The sequence below is a fragment of the Microcaecilia unicolor genome, chromosome 3 (assembly GCF_901765095.1).
Source record: "Microcaecilia unicolor chromosome 3, aMicUni1.1, whole genome shotgun sequence".
Taxonomy (NCBI): domain Eukaryota; kingdom Metazoa; phylum Chordata; class Amphibia; order Gymnophiona; family Siphonopidae; genus Microcaecilia; species Microcaecilia unicolor.
This window is the reverse complement of record NC_044033.1, coordinates 67,883,518-67,909,982: the sequence shown is the minus strand read 5'-3', so window position 1 is coordinate 67,909,982 and position 26,465 is coordinate 67,883,518. Positions and strand designations below refer to the sequence as shown.

Here is a 26,465-nt window from a genome sequence, read left to right as displayed (position 1 = left end):
ATATTTGTATAGCTAACTTCATAAAATGTACACAGAAAGCTAAATCACTTGTAAGTGATCGACACTGAGCAGTCTCTGATTAGCTTCAGTTTAGTCCAAAGCTGGCATAATGCTTCCCCTTACAATTTGTCTAAAGCACATTTTCTATGGTGCAAGAGAAGGATCTAGGTGTTCTGCTAGAAAATACTAAAGCACATCTCCCTGAAAAAAGAGCAAGGGAGATAATTCAGCCAGTAGGTATCAGCATGATCATCATGTTGGGCATCATGGATACAGAAGTTCATGTCACAGCTATGTAATGCCTTTACATGAAGCAAGCTAAATGGAACTGTAAGTCCCAGTGAATTAAGGACACTCAAATTCTAGAAAGTCATCTATCTGATCATGTCTTTCTTTGAAAGTTCCCAGGAAATGTGTGGTGAAGTTTCGGGAGAGGGAGTACATATAAGAACATAAGAGTAGCCACACTGGGTCAGACCAATGGTTCATCTAGTCTACTATCCTGTTTCCAACAGTGGCCAAACCAGGTCACAAGTACCTGGCAGAAACCGAAATTGCGGCAACATTCCATGCTATAAATCTCAGGGCAAGCAGTTGCTTCCCTATGTCTCTCTCAATAGCAGACTATGGACATTTCCTCTAGGAACTTGTCCAAACCTTTTTTAAATGCTAACCGCAGTTGCCACATCCTCCTACTTCAACTTGTTCTACAGCACTCAGGATTTTGTAGAACTCAATCATATCTCCCCTCATCTGTCTCTTTTCCTGCAATATTTCACAGTCTGCACGCATACTTTTTTAGATCCAGAACACTAGCAAGAATTGATTCAGTCACAAGAAGAACAACTTAAAGGGCAAGGTCTGAATGAGTTGGTGGCTTTCAAATTCAAATTTGACCAAGGGCCCCTATTCCAAAATCTTCAACAAAAATTAGACTTGAATTCTGACCCTAGAGAAGATGCATAACCCTGAAGTCTGTGTCTATGCTAATTTGAAGGACTCACTGATCACCAAGGAAGCTGTTAATTACTTCACCTGTTCTGAAGGACAAGAACAAAGAATTCCCATCCTGTGGTTTCAGTATTATCTTTATGCTGATGACTTCAGATCTACTTCCCTACAGCTGAAATTTTACCAGGAATCCAGGCCCAAGTCTCAGCCTATTTGTTTGACATTGCTGTCTGCATGTACCTGAACCATCTGAAACTGAACCTGGCCAAGACTGAGCTTCTTATTTTTCCTTCTAAACCCACTTTTCCTCTTCTTCCATTCTCTATTTCTTTGGATAAAATGGTCATCCTCTCTATGTCCTCAGCTTAAAACCTTGAGGTCAACCTCTTTCTCTGCAGATATCTAACAGACTCCTAAAACCTGTTTCTTTCTCTGTAACATCTCCAAAATTTGCCCCTTCCTTTCTGAACACACTACCAAAAATCTTATCCACACTCTCAACACCTCTTACTTAAATGACTGCAACCTGTTCTTCACAAGTCTCCCACTGAACCCTCACTCTTCCCTTCAATCTGTTCCTTTCACCAATGTTGCCACACTCTCATAACCCCTCTTCCGATGTTACTTCATTGGTTCCCTATATCCAAAGCTCAAAATTCTCTTAGGGGCCCTTTTACTAAGGCTCGTAGGTGCCTACATGCATCAAATTGGCACTACCGCCCGGCTACCGCATGCTCAAGAAACGTTATCTGCACTCAATCAACTGAAGGCTGTTAAGCAACAAATTCTGCTGGCCCAAGAGGTAGGCATCAATACATCTACTCTAAGAGGATGGAGGAAAGAAGAAGAAAAGCTGAGAGGTTTGTCCTGTATCCCGGAAAAGGAAGAAGGATTACATAGGAAAAAAATTAAAGTGGTTAGTGATGAAAACTTGGATTCAGTGCTATATCAATGGTTCGTCCAAGCTCGATCACAAAGAGTCCTTATTTCTGGACCCATCATGAAAGTGCAGGCGGAAAAATTTGACCAGCAGCTAAATGGCAATCAGTCAGGGGAGATTCAATTGGCTGACAAAGATGCAGCACGTTCTTATCCAAGAGAACTTGAAAACCTCTCTCTTTAACAAAGCCTACCACGAAAATCCTTAATGAATAGAACACAACCCTTACACTTCTTTATTCAGAATGTCTCACTGTATAACTGCATAACCTGACCCTCCTGTCTTCGATTACCCCTTTGTAACACCAATTGTATTTCTTCTCTGTTACGGCGATGCCATAACAGATTTCTGTAAGCCACATTGAGCCTGCAAATAGGTGGGAAAATGTGGGATACAAGTGCAATAAATAAATAAATTAATTAATTTAAAAAAAAAAAAAAAACTGCTCAAGGAGGGTACAGTGAAGATGAAGTGTATAACTGTGATGAAACAGGACTGTGTTTCAAAATGTTACCAGATTAAACACTAGCAGCCAAAGATGATATACACAAATGGGAAGGCTTTAAACAGAAAAACGACAGACTTATCATTCTTTGTAGTGTGAATAAATCTGGCAGTCATAAAGTAAAATCACTCATGATTGGGAAGTCCAAATTACCCAGGTTTTGCCATCATGTGAATATGAAATCTTTGCCTTTTGAATACACAAACAGCAGGAATGTTGGATGAACTCTTCAGTCTTTACAGACTGGTTTCATAAATCCTTTGTTCCAGCTTTTACAGCTCATCTACGTAAACTTAAACAAGAGAAAAAGGCCCTTCTTCTTCTTCTGGATAGCTGCCCAGCATGCCCTCCAGCAGAAGTGTCTTATCTACCAAAGAATACAACTTCGGAGATCCAACCCCTGGACCAGGAACTTATTTCAGTGTTTAAAACAAACTACCTATGTGAATTGATTAATAGTACGGTGGCAGATAACACAGCCACAGCTGATGAAGCTGGCATCACTCAACCCAAAGGATATTTGCCACCTCGGTGGAAAGTCCTGGGATGCTATCTCAGCAACTTGCATTGAGCAGTGTTGGATAAGGGGGTTTGTATCTGTATTCCCTTCATTGACAATTAATGAAGATTATGATGCTCAAGAGGACTTTTGTTTTTGGCTTTCCTCCAGAGGACGTGCAGTTAGCTGAAGAGGCATTAAAAAAAAAATTGAACATGTATAATGATATCCTGAACTGAGTTTCAATTGATATGGTCTCGCATAACTCTGTACAATGTAATCCATAACCAAGTTGTAACAAATGTATTTCCATTATTCATATCTTATTGTAAGCCACACTGAGCCCGCAAAAAGGTGGGAAAATGTGGGATACAAATGCAATAAATAATAATAAAATAATAAAATGGCCACAGAGTAACGGGCTAAAAAACCGTTAGCTCCAGCTACCATCGCAGAGCTGCCCCGTTGCCTAGCTGAACCCTGGCCCAATTTTGTACAAACCCGCTTCACTGGGTACCGCTATGCTCTGCTTTTCTCCCCGGCACCTGTTTCGGACAGGAACTCCGGGGGGGGGGGGGGGGGGGCGCGGTTTTCTGTCCTTGCTCACTGTGTCGGCGGTCTGGCTGCGCACTCGATTTCATCGATGGACCGTTGCTGGGTGCGGGAGTGCGGGGACCGGCTCCTCACGATGCGGGGCGCTGGTGTGGCTGCTGGTTGGCTCCTTCCCGAAGTTGATTTGAACCAGCTCTCCTTCTGCCTTTCCATCGGACTGCTCCAGTCCGCGTTCGTCTACTTTGCTGCTTGCAGCTGGCAGTTGGGCATCGAGGCCTTCTTCGCGATGGGGAGATCTCTTGTGCACTGCTGCATCTTGTGGGGGACTTGCTTCCTTCTGGGACGCCAGTTGATGCTAGGGGCTGCTGCCTTTAATTCCAGTAGACTGCGTCTTTTGTACCTCGTCAGTGCTGGTGCTGGATCCGTTGGCCCCGCCAGCTTTGATCGCCTGCTGTCTTCTGCCTCCGGTGACCACTTCCGCTTTCCAGAATGCATGCTGCTTCTTCTGCGCTTTGGCTGTACTGGCTGGATCTCACTACAGTACCTTGTTGGGAGCTGTTCCAGCTACTCTGATACCTCTCAGCGTCTGGACTTCCACAGTCCATTTTAGACTCTCTTTCCCCTCCCTTCCCTTCTTCCTCTGTTCCTTCTACCCTCTCAACTGTCATTGTATTTTATCAGTTCATTGTAAGCCGCTTAGAGGCCGCTTTCAGTGGTATAAAGCGGGGTATAAATGTTCTGCATAAATAAAATAAATAAATAAATAAAATAATGAGTGCCCCACTTACGAGCAATTGTGGCAAAGTGCAGTAAAAAGTCACAGCCACGTCATTAGACAATGCTGATGATGAGGATGAGGATGACAATGTTCCTCCTGCTTCTTCACCAAAAGTGTCAGAAGCTATAGAACACCTTGAGATAAGTTTGATATGGCTAGAAACTCACAATGTGGACAGCATCAAACTTTTAGTTACAAAACATTCTTGATTTGCAAGAAGCCAACAGTTTGCATTAAGAAAACAGATCACACTAGATAAGTTCCTGTACTAGTACAGTACTGTACAGTATTGCTAATATACTGTATATATACAGTAGTTCAGCCATAATGCTCAATGCTGTGTGAATGCCTCAGTTTGAAGCAAATAAATCTTTTCAACAGACCAATTTTTGCTTCATTTGTGTTCATGTTCCATAGGGCTAAAAAAAAGCCTTCCTTTTGTGTGCTGATTCCTTAGCAAGGTCCGGAACAAATAAAATCTTCTTCCCTTCTAAAGTTAAGGAGGACTTACTTTTAGCTACCTGAAAAATTTGTAAGACATGAGGAAATCGTCAAATTGTCATCACAATAGTTCTGAGGTATTGTTGTTTTAGATCTTGTCCAGAAGGGACACTGTGAGCCCTTTCTATTTCTAACAGCATTTGAAACTGAATGTCCAACAATTTAGGAATAAAAGAGGACAAAAAGGATATCATATTTTGTCTCTCCGTTCTCTCAGGAAGTCCCAAAATCCTTATATTATTTTTTCTCATTTGGTTTGCCATATCTTTGACCTCTACTTTGAGGCTTACTGATTTAGTAATGGAATGACACAATTCCTGTTGTGCCTTTTCAAAGCTCTCTCTTCAGGGAGCTCTAAACAAGCATTGTACCGTTTTGACTGAAGAGCCATATTGTTAATTTCACTTTTAAAGTTCTGCTACATAAAATTATGTAACAGCTTTAAATCCTCATTCAAACGTACGTGAGGATCTAGGCCCATTTGAAGCATGGGCTTCTCAGGTGATAGCTGGTCATGTTTCACTCGCTTACTAGCGGAGTGAGTCATGTGTGCCATCTCCAATTTTGATGATTTTGAGGTTTGACTCTTCAAAATATACCTGGTAGCTGCAACCACAGTGAATGAAATTAGTTGAAATTAGATGTTTAATTGCTGCCTGGATGTCCAACCGCCACCTGAAACTGAACATGGCCAAGACTGAACTTATTGTTTTCCCACCCAAACCCACTTCTCCTCTCCCTCTATCTCAGTTGATAACACCCTCATCATCCCCGTCTCATCTGCCCGCAACCTCGGTGTCATCTTCGACTCCTCCCTCTCCTTCTCTGCGCATATCCAGCAGATAGTCAAGACCTGTCGCTTCTTCCTCTACAACATTAGCAAAATTCACCCCTTCCTCTCTGAGCACAATACCCGAACTCTCATCCACTCTCTCATTACTTCTCGCCTTGACTACTGCAACCTACTCCTCACCGGCCTCCCACTTAGCCACCTATCCCCCCTTCAGTCCATCCAGAACTCTGCCGCACGTCTTATCTTCCGCCTTGACCGATATACTCATACCACCCCTCTCCTCAAGTCACTTCACTGGCTTCCGATCAGATACCGCATACAGTTCAAGCTTCTCCTACTAACCTACAAATGCACTCGATCTGCAGCCCCTCCTTACCTCTCTACCCTCATCTCCCCTTACGTACCTACCCGAAACCTCCGCTCTCAAGACAAATCCCTCCTTTCAGTACCCTTCTCCACCACCGTCAACTCTAGGCTCCGCCCTTTCTGCCTCGCCTCACCCCATGCTTGGAACAAACTCCCTGAGCCCATACGCCAGGCCCCCTCCCTATCCATCTTCAAATCATTGCTCAAAGCCCACCTCTTCAATGTCGCTTTCGGCACCTAATCACAACACCTCTACTCAGGAAATCTAGACTACCCCAACTTGACATTTCGTCCTTTAGATTGCAAGCTCTTCTGAGCAGGGACCGTCCTTAGTTATTAATTTGTACAGCGCTGCGTAACCCTAGTAGCGCTCTAGAAATGTTAAGTAGTAGTAGTGAAATAGGCTGCACCAGCAGGAGCACCTCTCTCAAGTGTCCATTCCAAAACACATGACTTCCCCTTGAAAATCAAAGATTAAAATTTAGCCCTGTATTGTACTGGCAGCTAGTGAAGTTTTTGCAGAAATTGTGTGATGTGATTACATTGCTTACAACCTTCTGTCAGTCATGCTGAGGCACTCTGAATCAAATGGAGCTGTTGCAAAGCAGATAAGGCATGTTCTGGATCTCTCCACTAAACTAAGGGCAGGTACAGAAACCAGACTTCTGTGACAAGAAGAACTTTTTTTTCTAATGAAAGAAATGAAGAAAAAAAAGAAAATGACAAAAAATATATCAGAAGTGAGGTATAAACTTTTCAACAACTGGGAGAGATTTGCTCTTGTTTCCATTCAGCAGAGTGAAGAAAAACTATGAAACTGAGGAGGCTGCTGCACACATGAAAAGTCATGCATGCTCAGCACTACCATCTGAGCTCTGGAACAGCTGTCTTTTCCTGGAGACATGCAGTGACATCACCCACTTAGTATGCCTTGCTTGTTGGTGGAAAATAGAGGCTGTGTGTGCATTTGTGAGGGATATTACATTTTTGTGCATTTGTTTATGGGAGTTTGTGTATGTGTGGAAACAAAGTCTGTACAACTGTGGTAAAGCAGGTGCTTTGAAAGCAAGATAGTGTGTCTGAATGACAAAAGAAAGCTGTGCAATATTAATACGAGACAAAGTGAGAAAATTGTAAAGTTCTTTACAGATGTTAGAAATGGAAGAAATGCTCATTTATGTATGTGTAAAGAATACGGTGCATATGTGCAAGTGACATATAGGCTATATATGCTTGTGTGAGATTGATTTGATTTGTGTATGTTGGTGAAAGAGACAGCATTGTGTACATGTGTGAAATAGGGGTGTAATCCCCCAGATTCTATATAGTGCGACCAAAATTGTGCACCCAAATCCAGGTGTATTCTCTATTTGTACTCACAATTTAATTAGTTAACAAGCCAATCAGCACCAATAATTGCCACTTAACAGGCAATTATTGATACTAATTTGCTTTAATTAGAATTTATGCACACAACTTGCTAGGTGTATTCTGTGGTGCGTGTAAATTCTATGGCACACAGCCAAAAAGGGGGCATAACCATGGGTACGGAATGGGCGAATCGTGGGCATTATAAAAAAAATTATGTGCATGGTTATAGAATATCCTTGCACTGTGCCAAATTTAGGGGCCATTTTACTAAGCTGCGGCAAAAAGCACATCTTTTGAGCGCACGCCGGTCCAGTTTTTACTACGTCCTGGAAGGACTTTTTTTAACGGGCCAGAAAATTGACATGTGGAAAAATAAAAATCAGCGTGCATCCATTTTCTGCCTGAGACCATACCGTGTGTTTTCGGCATATGCCAAATTCAGAATTACTGCCTGGGACACATGGTAGCCAGGCAGTAATGCCGATTTGGCACACGCTGGACACGTGTATGCCCTTATGCGACTTTGTAAAAGGACCCCTTAGGCACTGGCATTTACACCAGGTTTCACTTGACATAACTTCCTGCGAATAGGTTTAGGCGCATGTATGGGCTCTACGCATATTCTATAAACTGCGCCTAAAGTTAGATGTGGTTTATAGAATAGGCCTAGGCGGAAATTATTTTGGTGCCAATTTTTCAGGTGCCATATATAGAATCTCGCCCCATGTGTGTAAATAGTGGGTTGATTGGTTATACATATACGTAGTTCGATCAATAAGCAAGCATTCTGTCTAGATATCTATGTTGGTCTTAGGGTGTTAAATATAGCAAATTTATAAAGATGGCGGCAATATTCATCCACTATCTACATAAGTATAATATGAATAATCTGTCTATATAAAGCCATACATATATATTCCACCAATTAAATTCTGATTGAAGACAGATGAATCATCAACCTAAACCTGACTCTTCAAAATTCAATAAATGTATATATCATGTGAATGAGACAATAAAGTCCTCTGTAATAATGCGACCAGCACTTCCTAGTGCAATGCCTATTAGCAATAAGGGGCTCAGTAATGACACCTTCTCTACTCAGGCTTTAGACATTATTCGCTGCTCCTTTCACATCCCAGGACTTTTACCTCTATTGCATGCCCTCTAAAGTGCATATAACTTAAAACGTGAATATAAGCAGTGGTACTTATATGGATTCTGCCACTGAATATGGTGATGAGCTAATGATGTTGACCATTTGGAAACATAGGAGATAGTCGCGTGATCTGATAATAGAAATATCATGTATTTTTGCTTCAGGTCTTTGGATGCTAAAAAGTAGTCAATTCTGGAATAGGTGCGATGTTGATTAGTAAAGAAGGTAAAGCCTTTATTACAGGGGTGTAAAAGTCTCCAAGTATCCGTCTAGCCATGGGTGTCCATCAGAGACAACACTGTATACAATTTTTTTTTTTTTTTAGATTTTGCTCACACCTTTTTCAGTAGTAGCTCAAGGTGAGTTACATTCAGGTACACTGAATATTTCTCTGTCCCAGGAGGGCTCACAATCTAAGTTTGTACCTGAGGCAATGGAGGGTTAAGTGACTTGCCCAGGATTACAAGGAGCAGCAGTGGGATTTGAACCGGCCACCTATGGATTACAAGACTGGTGCTCTAACCACTAGGCCACTCCTCCACTCCACAATACTACACTACATTGAAAATTTGGCTTTGTATATGTAATAGGTGCATGTTTGTGTGGCTTTGTCAGAAAGGCTTTGTATCTTTGCATGCTTGTGTAAAATAGAAGCTTTGTATGTTTGAGAGTGTTTCAGTTTTGTTTGTATTTTTGTGTAGATGACAGATGCTATTGGCCTCTGTATGGATATGTTTGGGTGTGTGTATGGGTATGAAGCAGAGGGTTTTAAGTGTGTTAAAAAGGAGGCAGAATGTGCTTGAGAAATGAAGGTGGGGTATGAATGTATATGTGCACACACACACATGTGTACCAATATGTTTTTGCCTTCTTTTCATTGTGAATGCTTATATAAATTTGGATGTGGCAGCAGACATCACCTTGATACATTCAAAATAGTCAACATATGCACCTATTTTCCCAATGCACCATCTGCCCAGGGATTTAGGTTTGCCAGTCACTACAGACAAATGGCTAATATATAAGTCATTTATCTGTAGGAATGTTTAGTAGCAACAATGGCAGAATATACAGCAGAAAACAACCAGATGGCCCTCTGCAAGATACAACAATCTAGTACCAGATATAAGCAGTCACTCATGTTCCATTCCCAAATGAAAGGGGTAATTAATGCAGCTAATTGAGCTACTGGCATACAATTTTTACAGCTGCCCATTAGTTTCTCTGGTGATCTCTGACTTAATCATTCCTTTTTGCAGGTCTCACAAATAGTCTGGTCCTTCAAATGTACATTAATTTTTCTGATCTCTAACTGAAGGAATAAGGTTGGGTAATCACTGTCTGAAGTCATACAGCTGAAAAATCAGGTCTATTAATTCACTATTAAACCTTCTTCATTGTTACAGTCTACAGAATCAACCTTAACTAGTACCAAGGTTTTGCTACTTCCTGCAGCAGAGGATGACCAACTATTTCTCTCTCACTGAATCACGGATCCAATGCTTAAATGTTTTGCTGAGGACCACACAGTGTGGGGAACAGCTCTTAATCTCATAAAGGCCAATGAAAAATCTACAAGCATTGAGTAGCATATACTGGTATATGAACTCTAGTGCTTCAATGAAACATTTGAGTCTCCAGAGACAGTCAGTAAGGAAATGTGCAGGTGTCATGTCCATTCTTTGTTGGGGTTGAGGGAGAAGACTGCTGCAATCTACCAAAGGGACTAGAAGGTGGCAGGGAAATTAATTTTATTTAATTTCCTTCTATACTGTTTAACCATCAAACAGTACACATCACAAATAATAAAAATCAACAAAAATCATAAAATCCAAATCTTAAAACCAGTTAAAATTTGAACTCAATAGTTGCTCCTGACCCCTTCTAGTTCTCCTCAGGAAAAAAGAACTTTGACAATTTTTTCCCCTAAACTTATAGCTCTATTGGAAGCAAATTCTACATTTCAGGACTTACCACTGAAAACACATGTGCTCGTATTCTAGATTTTCCCACTTCTTTAGAGGAGGAAACTAGATCTTAACCACTAGGAGGTTGTGGTGGTGATGTCTATATTGTCAGCAGCTTTAGAGATGGGGCAGGTGGTGGGGTGGGGGGGAGTTGGAATTGGGCCTGGTGTGAAGGGGAATGATGGGTTGGGTCTTAGGAAAATTGGCATTGATATACACATCCTTCCCTCAAACTCAGGGTAGCTGCATCCTCATCTTCTGACTGTTTAAATTAGAGAGTCTAAAAATCTATATAAAAAAAAGCATTTATCAAGCTTTAAAATTTATATAGTAAGATGAGGATCATGGAAGGATAAATGGCAATGTACAATTCTTATGATTATTACTATGTATCCATTATAAATGCACATACTTTTCTGTGTAATAACAGTTTAGTTAGATTTTACACATGAAACAAGGATACAGAACCAAGAAAATAGGCCAATGAAAACAAGAGGAAAGCAGCATCAACGGAAACGTATGAATCTTGCTAAACTTGACAAAATGTTTAGCCTCATAGTAGCCAGGGTTGAAGCCTTAATGATTAGCTCTATTCCTTACAAGTTTCAAACATGTACTAATTAAAATCTGCTTTTGTATTTTTCTGAGTAAATAAAACTTGTTCACTAACCTTTTGGTATTCTGTGTTACTTTGGGGATACCCTCAGCAAACGATGGCAATTATAAGGATAATTATGATTAAACAGGGGCCATTTTACAAAGGCGTGTAAAGGCCTATTAACAGCCAGCAAGTGCCAAATCAGCAGTACCACCCAGAAACTACGTGCCCCGGGCGGTAATTCAGAATTCGGCACATGCCGAAAACATACAGTAGACAATATTTTCTATTTTCTACCGTGGGGCGTCTACCTGGCAGTAAATGATGGCGCGTGCTGCATGCCTAGTGCCCAACTAGCATGTGAGACCTTACTGTTAGGTCAATGGATGGCGGTAAAGCCTCAGGATAAAAATGGATGAATGTTTCAATTTTAGCGCATCCATTTTCTGGCTCCTTAAAAAAAATGCTTTTTTTCCTAGATGTGGTAAAAAATGGCCCCGAGCGCGAACAAAAGATGCAGCACTGCAGGCCACTTTTCGCTGCAGCTTAGTAAAAGGGCTCCATAGTTATTATTCGCAAACTACTTCTAAAACATCTCAGACTCAAGAAGCCTAATTGAAGGGCCCTTTTACTAAGGTGCGCCGAAAAATGGCCTGCGCTGGTGTAGAGTTGTGTATTGGACGCGTGCAGGTCCATTTTTCAGCTCACCTGCAAAAAAGGCCTTTTTTGGGGGGACCAAAAATGGACATTCGGCAAAATTAAAAACCAGCACGCTTCCTTTTTCGGTATGAGAACTTACCACCACCCATTGACTTAGCAGTAAGGTCTCACGTGTTAACCGAGCTGTAATCGTTAGCATATGTACACTGCTGATTACCACCGGTTAAGCGCCACGTGGTAGAAAATTTCTACCATGTGTTTTGGATGTGCATCAAAAATGGAATTACCACCCAAGGCACGCGTGGTCGGCAGTTCCAATTTGTCGCACATTGTACAAATGCAGGCGCCTACGCACCTTAATAAAAAGGCTCCTGATAGCATAACTGTCTTCAGATAGTTTAAATATAATTGCTATAATGGAAATATCTCAGTAGGAAGTGTCCTATAGGATGACATTAGTTTCCTTCGTATTTTGGTTAGATAAAGAGGTTTTAATTGGGAATTTATTTTAGATCTGGTGATACAAATTTCTTGGGTGACACAGTACAAATATTTCCTGATGTATCTTGATGGACGCAGGAAAGGAGAAAAAAATTCTCCCTATGAAACAATCTCGTCTCTAGGTGCTAGATTTCAGTTGTGTTTTCCATGCAAATATGTTCTCTTCCTAAATGTTGTCTATCACTTTTTTGAGTCTTCCCAACTTCATGTTTTCTTAAACCAGAGCGCTCCAATTAATGTGCAATAGACTCAGATAGGAGAAGTTCATAATAGGTGCTGTACTAGTCAATATTTTTTTTCTTGATATATTTTCTTGTAACAGCTTCTCCTATTTATCGTCAGCTTGAAATCTTATCATTAGTGGACTATTAATAACCTTGGTATTATTTTCCCAGATTGTTTATCTTTATACTTGGGTATATTGTTGCACAAAGTTCTCTTTGTGGTATATTTCAAATTCTATAACAAAAAATTATGATTACATAATAAAAGTGATACCTACTCATGATGATGATGAGGATCTTGTGAGAAAGGAACCATTCTCTCACTGTTGCCTGGCCCAGAACTGTTAATCTGAAGGGGAAGGAAAAAGAAAAACAATTCTTAAAAGGAATTCAATTGCATCCTGAAGAATAATAGACAGTGAGGCCAATATTCAAAAGCTTTAGGGGGTCTTTTACAAAGGTGCCCCCCTTCACCCGTAAGGGCTATGGTAGTGGTGTACAGTTGTGGGGAGTGGGTTTTGGGGGGGGGGATTTGGGGGGGGCTCAACACACAAGGTAAGGGAGCTATGTACCTGGGAGCAATTTCTGAAGTTCACAGCAGTGCCCCCTAGCCCAGTTGGTGTCCTGGCATGTCAGGGGGACCAGTGCACTATGAATGCTGGCTCCTCCCACGGTCAACGGGCTTGCATTTGTTCGTTTCTGAGATGGGCGTCCTTGGTTTCCATTATCGCCGAAATCAGAAACGACCAAGTCTAGGGACGACCATTTCTAAGGACGACCTAAATTTCAGGATTTGGGCATCCCAGACCGTATCATCGAAATGAAAGATGGATGTCCATTTTGTTTCGATAATATGGGTTTCCCTGCCCCTCCATCGGGATGCTTTTCGAGGACATCCTCAGCAAAACTTGGGTGTCCCTTTCGATTATGCCCCTCCTCGTGAGCCATTACCACCTATAAAATGGGTGGTGGTAAGTGCTCATGTGGTAATTTTTTTTAAATAGTCAAACTCAAATTAGCACATGGCCATTAATACAAAAATTTAGAAAACTAGCCATTTTACAGCTATGGTTGACATAATACATTGCAACCTGTTTGTTCATTTGAATGAGGATAATTTGGTGTATCAGCTGATCTCTGAAAGCCTTTAGAATGTTCAAAATGGTCCTTAGCTCCAGGAGGCTGATGTGAAGCTGAATCTCCCGTGCAGATCAGTGACTGAGTGTACAGCTGATCCACGTGAGCCCCCCCAGCCCAGGTTGGATGCATCTGTTGTCAGCATCTTGTGAGGAGGAGGAATTTGGAGTGGGAGTCCCATCATCAAATTGTGCTGAATTGTCCACCACAAGAGTTACCCTGCCAGTTCTGGAGCAACAGTGATGACATCTGCCAGGTTCCCTGTAACCTGATACTATTATTATTACTGCTACTATAGTCTTATATCCGGCAACTACTGGCCAATTCAGTGAGGGTTACAATCAAGATATTGAAGCATTCTTCAAGAGAAAACATATACATATAATACCCAACAAAGCATTTCAGAATTCAAACAGACCACAGCAACAATAATCAATTCAGATGGTAGTATTTCCTAAACAGCAAGGTTTTCAACATTTTTCTAAATAGGCTATAATTTTCCAACTGCCTAATGAGCAGAGGTAGCATATTCCAGTAAGTTGCGGCTTGATAAGGAAAAGATGCTTTAAGGGGACGAAAAGCCTTCACCTGTCTGAAAGAAGGAAAAGCAAGTGTGAAGCAATTTCTAGTTACTCTAGGATCATTCCCATTCAAAACTGAAACATAATTGGACAAATAGGAAGGAGCATCTCTGTAAAAGATCTAGGAAGCTAGAATCCATTGGGTCTCTCTCAAATGAAGGCATGTCATAGATGTGACATATACAGTAGAGGCCATGTGGCCTAAAAACCTTACCATCTGCGGAGCTGTAACCTGATGGCTGTGCTGAACCTGATGAGCAATGCTGACCAAGCCAACTGTTCTGGAAGCTGGTAGGAAGGCTTGAGCCTCAACCATGTCTAGTGGGGCTCCAATGAATTCCAATTGCTGAACTGGGAGGAAATGGGACTTTGGGTAGTTGACCACAAACTCCAGTAACTCCAGCACCAGAATAGTTCTTCACACTAATTCTTGAGCACTTTCCTTTGATGCACTGTTTACCAGCCAATCATTCAGGTAGGGAAACACATGCACTCCCATTCTGCATAGTGGTGCTGCAACTACTGAGAGGCATTTTGTAAAGATGCGGGGATCAGATGCAAGACCAACAGCCAGGATGTGATAATGGTAATGGTTTTTCTCTACTCAAAATTTGAGATACCTCCTGTGACTGGGACGTGTTTGGATGAGAGTATAAGCATCCTTTAAGTCCAGAGAGCATAGCTCATTGTTTGCCTGAATCATGGAAAGCAGGGTGTCCATGGAAACCATTCTGAACTCTTCTCATTTTCTTGGGCATGAGGAAGTATTTTCAATAAAATTCTTTCCCTTCTTCCCCTGGTGGCTTAGACTTGACCACATGGGCCTGCAGAAGGGAAGAGTTCCACTCAAGCATGTCTTAGTGCTGACAGATTAACTGTGATGTTCTTGGTGGGCAATTCGGAGGGAATTCTTGCCAATAAAGGGCATAATCCACCTGGGCTATTTTAAGAACCCACAGCCTGAGGTTACAAGGGGCCATCTTTGTGGGAAAAAAAAATCAGCTTCCCTCCTACTGGCCTTCAAAGCTAGTTTGGGATTTTTACCACATTATCTGGTTTTAGAGTGTGAAGTAGTGAGTGTGGGTCCATGTTAATGGCTACCACATGCCAACAACCATGCTAACAGTGGGGTTTAGTAAACAGGACCTATATATTTGCAATAAATGAATACATTGTGATGTCATCAAATATTGTTGAAGCTGCTCTACTATTTACTAATATTTTAGCTGCTTAACTGTGCAAATGATTTTGACGTATGGTCAAAAAGCATGATTTTTTGATCAGCTCTATAACTGATATCAATAGTCTCTTCTGTATAATAGTAAAAAAAGATCTCAAATTACAGAATCAAAATCATGGTTTGGTTTGTGCTGAACCTGAAGTTGCAGCTTCAATTAGAGATGTTTCAAAGCTCTCCTCGCATGTTGCTTTTTGAATGGAGGACACAATATCAAATTTAGACCCTTTGCTTGAAACATGTGTTATTTACTCAGTCAAAGCATGTACAGTGGAGACAGTGCCATAAATCTATAATAATTAAAACAATCATAAAATGTCTATTTTCATAAAAGTACTGAATCTATTATTGGAAAATGAACTATATATAGAGGGCAGGATAAGCCAATAAATTTACTTAGCTTTCAAAGCATGTTCAATGTGAAAAAAAGATATTTACAGTGCTCTGATTAAACTTTCTCTAGTACAGAGGCTAATTTTGTAACACAGTGCCTTATGTGGGCAGCAAGTATATAAATAAATTATATCAACTTTAAAAGGGAAGGATGTATATCCTATCAACACTCAAATATACATTTAGCCTGCTATTTAATATGAACAAACTTTTTGAAGAAAACGTAATGCATAGTTTTCAAAAGCATGTGTTTACGTCCTAACCTTGTCAAAACTCTTGTCCCCAAGAACATCCGCTTTTTCCAGGTAAAACGTATGCTTGCCAAATAGCACATAGTTTTACCGGCATATACTCTAGGCAATTTTATAACAAGACTTTTTGATGCTTAATCATCCCTTCTCACTACCTAAACCACACCTATAATTTTTTTTCAGAAATAAATTTCTTCAAGAGATCTGGGTCCACAAACAAAATTATTTTCTTGGTACGTAATCAGGCTCTTAAAGGAAAGCCTCAGGAAAAAAAGTTCCTCTTAATGTAAGATCTTGAGATTTCATAGTTAGAAAAGTTTTCCTATGCACTAGGGTAGATCGAGACATGTCTGGAAAAATCTACAGTTTCTGTCAACAGAATAAAGTATCTTCCCCCCCCCCCCCCCAAAGTAAGCCTTCAAGACCACCATTTTGTCTTTATTTCTGGGGAAGGCAACAACAAGAAGGGTTGCCAGACTTGCAATGCAATCTGATGAGCCCTCTAAAGGGCCGTTTCACTATAGCTTAGTATGGGCTAACAGACATTAGCGTGTGCTAAGCAGGAAGAAGCCCATTATATACCAATAGGCTTCTTAGAATTTAGAATGTGCTAATTCTGTTAGCGGTGCTAAATCTTAGAAAAAGGGCCCTAAAGAAATCAGTAAGACCCAAACTAACACCGGAAGGCCAACAATCGCTCAAAAGTGCATGGTTCGGGATAAGGTATCTTTCAAAGATAATCACCAAAACAGGGAAGATAGGGTATCCCGATAGTGAGGTTGCAAAAGAGACCGTAGTAGATCAGGAGTCCTTAAATAAAAAATAAAAATCAGACAAAAGATTACAAATTAATACTGTCAAATACTGAGCATGATGTAAATAGGATCAACAAACATAGTATGAAATGTCTATATGCGAATGCCAGAAGCCTAAGAAATAAGATGGGAGAGTTAGAATATATTGCACTAAATGAAAAATTAGATATAATAGGCATCTCCGAGACCTGGTGGAAGGAGGATAACCAGTGGCACACAGTCATAACGGGGTACAAAATATATCTTAGTGATAGGGTGGATCTAATTGGTGGAGGGGTAGCATTGTATATTAAGAAGAGCATTGAATCAAATAGATTGAAAATTCTGCAGGGAACAAAACACATCTTGGAATCCCTATGGATTGAAATTCCATGTGTAAAGGGGAAAGGGACAGTGATAGGAGTGTACTACCATCCGCCTGGCCAGGATGAACAGACGGATGTAGAAATGTTAAAGGAAATTAGGGAAGCAAACAAACTGGTCAACACAATAATAATGGGTGATTTCAATTACCCCGATATTGACTGGGTAATGTAACACTGGAACATGCTAGGGAGGTAAAATTCCTTGACGAAATCAAGGACTGCTTTACGGAGCAGCTGGTACAGAAGCCGACGAGAGAAGGAAAAATTCTAGACCTAGTCCTTAGTGGAGCGCATGATTTGGTGCAGGAGGTAATAGTGATGGAACGGCTTGATAACAGTGATCATAATATGATCAAATTTGATACTAGCTTTGAAGTATGTATACACAGGAAATCCAATATGTTAGTGTTTAACTTTAAAAAAGGAGACTATGAGAAAATGAGAACGGTAAAAAAAAAAAAACTTACAGGAGCAGCTTTGAGGGTCAAAAATTTACATCAGGCATGGATGCTGTTAAAAAACAGCCCAGGCTAAATATATTTCGTGTATTAAAAAAAGAGGATGGAAGACAAAAACGACAGCTGGCATGGTTAAAAAGTAAGGTGAAGAAATCTATTACAGCTAAAAAAAAATCCTTCAGAAAATGGAAGCCATCTGCAGCATTCTAGTCCATGCTGCAGATGGCTAGATGGGAAACGGAACGCAGTAAGTCCACTGGAGGGAGAGGTCAGGCATATGGTTCTTTATGGAAGCTGTTTGAGGTACTGTATTCTGCAAAGAAGGAATCTCCAGGAGCGGGGAGGGGGGTGGGGGTTAGTCGGGTATAAACTAAAAAGTTAGAGGGAAGGGCAGAGGAGATATATTTATGTTTAAAATGGCCTCATTTTGATAGTTGTACTATGTTAAGGTTATACAACAAGGTTTGTTAGCTGACACATGTAGTCAATGTATTCATTGTATTTATAGGTTATTATCGGCTGCTAGATATTGGAAATATTGGAAATAGTTGGCTTCATTGAGCCGAAATGTGATGTTCAAATGTTACATGTCTTTTCTTCTAATAATAAAGATATTTTCAAAAAAAAAAAAAAAAAAAAAAAAAAAGAAAATGGAAGAAGGAACAGACTGAAAATAATAAGAAACAGCATAAAGAATGTCAAGTTAAATGCAAAACGCTGATAAGGAAGGCAAAGAGGGACTTTGAAAAAAGATTGCATTGGAGGCAAAAACACATAGTAAATTTTTTTTTAGGTATATTAAAAGCAGGAATCCGGCAAACGAATCGGTTGGACCGCTAGATGACCGAGGGGTAAAAGGGGCGATCAGGGAAGGCAAAGCCATAGCAGAAAGATTAAAAGAATTCTTTGCTTCAGTCTTTACCGAGGAAGATTTAGGAGAGATACCGGTGCCAGAAATGGTATTCAAAGCTGACGAGTCAGAGAAATTGAATGAAATCTCTATAGACCCAGAGGATGTAATGGGGCAATTTGACAAATTGAAGTGTAGCAAATCTCCTGGACCGGATGGAGTGGAGGAGTGGCCTAGTGTTTAGAGCACTGGTCTTGCAATCCAGAAGTGGCTGGTTCAAATCCCACTGCTGCTCCTTGTGATCTTGGGCAAGTCAATCAGTGGCGTAGCCAAGGGTGGGCTTGGGTGGGCCCAGGTCCACCCACTTTCAGCTCAGGCCCGCCAGTAGCAGCACACCTATGATGTGGCCGGCAAAGATTCCCAAGCTGAACACTCCCAACAAATGCCCTCCTGCATATCTTATAAATAGCAGATCTTCACAACGGTCCCACAGCCTTCCCTCTGATGTATTCCCGCCTATGCGGAAACAGGAAGCTGCATCAGTGGGAAGGATGTGGGGCCAACATGAGTAGTGTGTATTAGTTGCTCCTCACTGCCGATGAAAATCTGAAATTTAAAAGGTGTGCAGGGAGGGGGGATATTTGAGAGACCATATGGCATGCAGGCGAGAGGAGAGACCAAATCACCAATTGGATGGGGTGGGGTTCTTCTGCCCACCCATCTTGGGCCCAGGCCCACCCAAAATTGGGTGCCTGGCTACGCCCCTGGAGTCAATTAACCCTCCATTGCCTCAGGTACAAACTTAGATTGTGAGCCCTCCTGGGACAGAGAAATATCCAGTGTACCTGAATGTAACTCACCTTGAGCTACTACTGAAAAAAGGTGTGAGCAAAATCTAAATAAATAAATCTCAGAGTACTGATAGCATTAAAAAATGAACTTTCAGAACTATTGTTAGTAATATGTAATTTATCCTTAAAATTGAGCATGGTACTGGAAGATTGGAGGGTGGCCAATGTAACACCGATTTTTAAAAATGATTCCAGGGGAGATCCTGGAAATTATAGACCGGTGAGTCTGACGTTGGTGCCGGGCAAAATGGTTATTATAAAGAACAAAATTACAGAGCATATTCAAAAGCATGGATTAATGAGATAAAGTCAACATGGATTTAGTGAAGGGGAAATCTTGCCTCACCAATCTATTACATTTCTTTGAAGGGGTGAACAAGCATGTGGATAAAAAGGTGAGCCAGTTGATATTGAGGGGCATAATGGAACAGAAACGCCTATCTCCATGGGCGTTTATCTCCGAGAACGGGTCCGTGAAGGGGCGGGGCAGATCGTATTTTTTTAAAAGAAAAAGACGCCCATGTTTATTCGTCAAGGTGTGAGCTGGGCGTTTTTGCTTTTCAGCGATAATGGAATATGAAATCGCCCAGCTCAAAAACGAATAAATCCAAGGCATTTGTTCGTGGGAGGGGCCAGGATTCATAGTGCACTGGTCCCCCTCACATGCCAGGACACCAACCGGGCACCCTAGGGGGCACTTTTACAAAAACCAAATAAAAGGTAAAAGAGCTCCCAGGTGCATAGCACCCTTCCCTTGGGTGTTGAGCCCCCCAAATCCCCCTCAAAACCCACTGCCCACAAGTCTACATCATTACTATAGCCCTAAGAGGTGAAGGGGGGCACCTACATGTGGGTACAGTGGGTTTGGGGGGGGTTGGACGACTAGTAGCATTAAGCAGCACAATTGTAACAGGTAGGGGGGGGGATGGGCCTGGGTCCACCTGCCTGACGTCCACTGCACCCCCTAACAACTGCTCCAGGGACCTGCATACTGCTGCTTGGGAGGAGGGTATGACATTTGAGGGTGAAAGTAAAAAGTTGTGAAACATCATTTGTTGTGGTGGGAGGGGGTTAGTGACCACTGGGGGAGTCAGGGGAGGTCATCCCCGACTCCCTCTGGGGGTCATCTGGTCATTTAGGGCACTTTTGGGGGCCTTATTCGTCAAAAAACAGGGTCCAGGAAAAGTGTCCTAAATTCTAGCTCAAAATTGTTCCATTATCGGCGAAGGGCGCCCATCTCTGTTCGCCCGATAACCACGCCCCAGTTCCGCCTTCGACACGCCTTCGATACGCCCCCGTCAACTTTGTCCGCATCCGCGACGGAGTGCAGTTGAAAGCGTCCAAAGTTCGGCTTTCGATTATACCGCTTTATTTGTTTTTGTGAGAAGAACGCCCATCTCCCGATTTAGGTCGGAACTTGGGCGTTATTCTCGTTCGATTATAAGCTGGATTGTGTATCTGGATTTTCAGAAGGCATTTGACAAAGTAGCTCATGAAAGACACTAGAAGAAATTGGAGAGTCATGGGATAGGAGGTAATGTCCTATTGTGGATTAAAAACTGGTTAAAAGATAGAAAACAGAGAGTAGGGTTAAATGGTCAGTATTCTCAATGGAGAAGGGTAGTTAGTGGGGTTCCCCAGGGGTCTGTGCTGGGACCGTTGCTTTTTAATATATTTATAAATGACCTAGAGATGGGAGTAACTAGTGAGGTAATTAAATTTGCTGACCACACAAAGTTATTCAAAGTAGTTAAATCGTGGGAGGATTGTGAAAAATTGTAAGAGGACCTTACGAGACTGGGAGGCTGGGCGTCTAAATGGCAGATGACGTTTAATGTGAACAAGTGCAAAGTGATGCATGTGAAAAAGAGGAACCCGAAGTATAGCTACGTCATGCAAGGTTCCATGTTAGGAGTCACGAACCAAGAAAGGGATCTAGGTGTCGTCGTTGATGATACGTTAAAACCTTCTGCTCAGTGTGCTGCTGCGGCTAAGAAAGCAAATAGAATGTTAGGTATTATTAGGAAAGGAATGGAAAACAAAAACGAGGATGTTATAATGCCTTTGTATCGCTCCATGGTGCGACCGCACCTCGAATACTGTGTTCAATTCTGGTCGCCGCATCTCAAAAAAGATATAGTGGAATTAGAAAAGGTGCAGACAAGGGCGACGAAAATAATAAAGGGAATGGGATGACTTCTCTATGAGGAAAGGCTAAAGCAGCTGAGGGGATATGATAGAGGTCTATAAAATGATGAGTGGAATGGAACTGGTTGACATGAAGCGTCTATTTACGCTTTAGAAAAATACTAGGACTAGGGGGCATGTGATGAAGCTACAAAGTAGTAAATTTAAAACGAATCAGAGAAACTTTTTCTTCACTCAACGTGTAATTCAACTCTGGAATTTGTTGCCAGCTTAACAGAGTTTAAAAAAAGGTTTGGGCGGCTTCCTAAAGGAAAAGTCCATAGTCCATTATTAAATTGGACTTGTGGAAATCCACTATTTCTGGGACAAGCAGAATAAAATGTTTTGTACTTTTTTGGGGGATCTTGCCAGGTATTTGTGACCTGGATTGGCCATTGTTGGAAACAGGATGCTGGGCTTGATGGACCTTTGGTCTGTCCCAGTATGGTAATACTTATGTAAATTATGTAAATTAAATCATATGAATTATATGAGGCTTATAATAACAGCCGGCAAACAGAATAGCAGCATTGGATAACCAGCAGTTATATGTGAGAGATTATTACCCCCCCCCTTTTTTAATGGAGTCTTTTCCTCTCCCTGAAATGTAAAGTACAGCCTATTAGGTATATTTTACTATGATGATTTGGGGGGGGGGGGGGGGGGGGGAAGAGTCTTCAAGCGGCACTAGGGCATTAATTTATATTAACTGGCCCTTAACGCAACTTAAACAGCCCTAACATCACTTTTCTAAAAATATCACAGCGCTGTTTAAGTCACTGTGGGTTAGTGAGTAATGAGATGCAAAACTTTTTTCTGGGGTTATTTTACCATCTGGGAGCACTGGGCCACAAAACTGCGGCCTGATGCTCTGGGTCCCCTCCCCTCCTGTTGTAAAGTCTCTCCCTAAGGCCTGCCTATCCCCCCTTCCCCCATAGTGGCTATCTTTAGAGGTTACTGGGGGTCTGGAGGAGTGTGTGTGTGTGTGTGGTGGGGTGGGGGGGTCATCTGGGGTCTGGAGGCTCTTCAGGCAGGAGTGATGCTCTGGACAGATAAAAATAATCTTAGAAAGTATGAAATTCAAAAAAGTGCAGGCTTTCTATGGAATTTCCTTCCCCTGCAGCTCCGACTTGAATTTTCTTATCATAAATTTAAAGCTGCTTTGAAAATCTCTTTTCCCAGGACTATGGAGTCTCCGATATTGGGGGACATAGTTGTTTAGGTATGGCAGCTGCTCTTCATTTTTCTACTTCTCAGATCTTTGATTCCTTCTTGCCTTCTAATTAATAATTGGAGTTCCTTTCTGTCACAATTTTTTTTTAACATAAAATACCCCTTTTCCATTAAGAAATGCAGTATATTAAATTGAAATAAACAAACATAAGCATAAAAGTCCAAGAGGACTCATGAGACTGAAGCAGCATGACAAGTCCTCTGTTTTTCTGAGTATTCTATGTTTCTGCCATCATTTGTGTGGTTGATTCAACTTGCTTGTTGATGACGAAATAGTGATTAGGTTGAACTATCAGTGGAAAAGCTTCCTTTATATCATAGGATGTATCTCATCTGGTCCCTCGTTCTTATTCACTTTCAGGTTTGCTAGCTCTCTACAAACTTTTGCTTCTGTAAATGGAGAATCTCTCAACCATCTACCTGTGATCCTTCACCAATACCTTCAATGAAGAATGAACAAACAGAACTGTCTAATATTTCTGCTTAATTTTTGCTGCCCTCCATGCATTTCTCTTTTTTAACTCTTAACCTCATAGTTCTACTCCTACAATTTGTTCACTAACATTTCTTAAAAATAAAAAAGTTAGAACATTGTTTTACAGCCCTAGTTATTTGATTTTCCATGTGAGCCGTTGCTGAACTGTTTTCCTCAGCCTTTCCAAATAATTTTTGCTCATCTTCCTCTTTCTGGCATCCTTTGTTCTTTTGAAATGATAATTTTTTTTATTCTTACTTTTTTCAGCCACTTTGATTTCTAAAACAATGTGTCTTCCTTCTCTTATATTATTTCCATGATTCAAAAAGATTTTCAGTTTGGTTATTTTTCTACTTTGTAAACTTTACCAACAAAAGCAGAAGATTTTTCTATTTTGACTACATCCCTTTACCCTTTCCTCATTTTGAGGCCCTTTTACAAAGGGCTTGCCACATGCCAGTTCGGAACTACCACAGGAGCCCAGTGGTAGTTTCCACCCCCAGTGTGTGTCATTTCTGGCGCTACGAAAATATTTTGTATTTTTGTAGCGCTGAGTTAGAGCAGGAGCCCTTACCGTCACCTTAATAGGTGGTGGTAAGGGCTCCCCCCAGAAATGGCTGTGCGCCAATCACTGTGATTAGTGTAGGGCCATTTCCTTCAAAAAACCCCCAGCCTTTTACTCACTGCGATAAAGAGGGCCTCGGCACACGTGAAAAACACGTGCTAACGCTACAGCAGGCCTCCTTTTACCACAGCATGGTAAAAGGAGCCCTTTGGGATTTTAAAAGACAAATCATCAAAGTGTAAAGTAAAAACTGGTGGTTTTAAAGGGAAAAAACACAGAGCTTAAGTTTGCTTACAGAATGAAACAATGAGAAGGACAGAGGTTATATAAACTAAAGCTCAAGAATGTAAACTGGTGGTTCCCAAACCTGGTCCTGGAGGCACCCCAGCCAATCAGGTTTTCAGGATATCCACAATTAATATTCAAAAGAGAGAGAGAGTTGCATGCATTAGAGGCAGTGCATGCAAATCTCTCTCATGAATATTCATTGTGGATATGCTGAAAACCCGACTGATTGGGGTGCCTCCAGGAACAGGTTTGGGAACCGTAAACTATGGAATGGGCCCAGCTATGGCCATGCATTTTGAAGCTCTGCCTCAGTAGTATTATTTACCTTCATCAAAGAGGCACCTTTGTACAAACTGATTTCATGAAGTTCGCCAACAAAGCCTACTTAGGGCTGGAGATAGCGAGCTTGTGAAGATATAAGACAAACTTTTTTTCTTAAACATTTTTGTACGAGCAATACTCAAATATTAAATTTGCAGGTAGCTTTCCATCTATAATAGCGGCACAGTGTGCCTGCCAGATACAAAAGCTGCTCAGACCCATGACACTGAAACATCATAAAAACTAAACAAGTCAGCTGTATTAAAGGTTTCTTTGCTATAACACAGATGAATAAAATATTTAAAGCAGTAGTTTTATAGATATTTCATCTGTAAGATTGTCTCGTTTTTTGGCTTGCTAGAGATTGGCTTCTTTTGCTCTTTTTTGTTGTTACTGTTGTTTTTGTTGTGTTATTGCTGTTGTATTTAATTTATTATTAAAAAATATTTTTAGGGAATAAAAAGTACACCTTTTATTATGCGTACACTATTTTTTAAAATATATTTTTCCTTCCACGGTCAGTCTAATAGCTGATGCTATTCTCATATATTATACATATCAGCGTGATATTTTCTTGGGATTTGAAAAAGGGGAGCAGTGCCCCAGTTTAGATACACAGTAGTAGTATTAGTTAAGGAGGAAGCATTTTAAAATTTTTAAATATTTAGGGCCTCTTTTACTAAGCCGCGCTAGCGATTCCTGGCGCGGCAAATGAGAGGTTTCCTCTTATTTGCCATGGAGGAATCCCTAGCGTGGCTTAGTAAAAGAAGCCTTTAATTTTCCACAGAAATTAACATCAGATTGAAAAAGAAAAGTGAATCAATGATTTTGTATTGCAGCTTGAATCAATTTGCACTTCAAAGTGTTAAACATAAATCTATGACACAACCTACTGATCAGGACATAAATAACCAAATGTAAACATTTTAACACAATAGGCATATATGTATTTTACCTCTAGTGCAATATCCTGCATTAATCTGAAAATGAGGTTTTCACGCTATTCCACTCACTATTCCTGAAATATAGTAATCCATTTTCTACACTGAGGCTATAAGAAAACCCGACTATGACTATGTCATGCTTTGTTAGAGGTTCATGATCACATTATCTCATGGTGGACCTGACACTTTTATTCAGTTTAAAGTATGTTCTGTGTACAGGCAACTTATTTCCTTTGCCAGGGCTGCTGACAACCTTTTCCACACTATATTAATCTTGTTTACTGACTTATCTTAGTACAAATATCAGAAAACTGAACTTTTTATCTCAGAGAGAAAATAAACAATATGTTGACAGAAGCAGAAGCTATTTTCTAGGCTAAAATTGGTTGTTTACCTGCAGCAACACTTATGGAAACTGTTTATATCTTGAGCAGGTTTAAAAATCTATAATCCAGAATATAATATGCATGTAATTTAGAATTCATACCCTGTCAGATTTCTATAAAAATGTATATTTTAAAATCTAGAAATTAGGTACAAACCATTAATTTTACAATACGTTTCCTAAGTCAATATTAATGATCAATTGATTGTTAAAACATAAATTAAGAGTGTGAAAATCTGCACTACAATACCCCAACAAATATACATAAAAAAATGTACATTATTAAATTAGGGGGTAGTTATTAAGGTGTGTTATGGCAATAACTCAGGTTCTCTGCCCGTTAACGCATGTTAAGGTGCTTTACCGTACCAGAAAACATGTTAATTTAAAGTTACTGTGGTATACATAATAATGCAATGCAAAGCATGACAATACATGCAAAACATCTCATTATTATGTAAATCAAATAATGAAGTTTCCAGCTCAAAACTGGCATTATTTTTCCTGCATGGGAAAATCGGACTCCTAAGAAATAGGCCAATGCTCCTGGGTGACAATTCAGATGATTTTCGAAAGAGATCGCCGCCCATCTTCCGACACAAATCGGGAGATGGGCGGCGATCTCCTGAATCCGGCCAAATCGGCATAATTGAAAGTCGATTTTGGGCGGCTTCAACTGTGTTCCGTCACGGGGCCGGCGAAAGTTCAAGGGGGCATGTCGGCATGGTAGCGAAGGCGGGATGGGGGCATAGTTACGAGATGGGCAT

At 40.8% G+C, this 26,465-nt stretch overlaps 1 protein-coding gene across 1 annotated transcript in view; it reads right to left on the bottom strand.

Annotated features, from left to right (window-relative positions):
• The window catches only part of GPATCH2 (G-patch domain containing 2), a 335,139-nt gene that overhangs the window by 117,558 nt on the left and 191,116 nt on the right, over positions 1-26,465 (bottom strand). Inside the window, exon 6 of the mRNA XM_030196023.1 lies at positions 12,641-12,711. Coding sequence (XP_030051883.1) covers positions 12,641-12,711 — 71 coding nt within the window. The remainder of the gene's footprint in view (positions 1-12,640; positions 12,712-26,465) is intronic.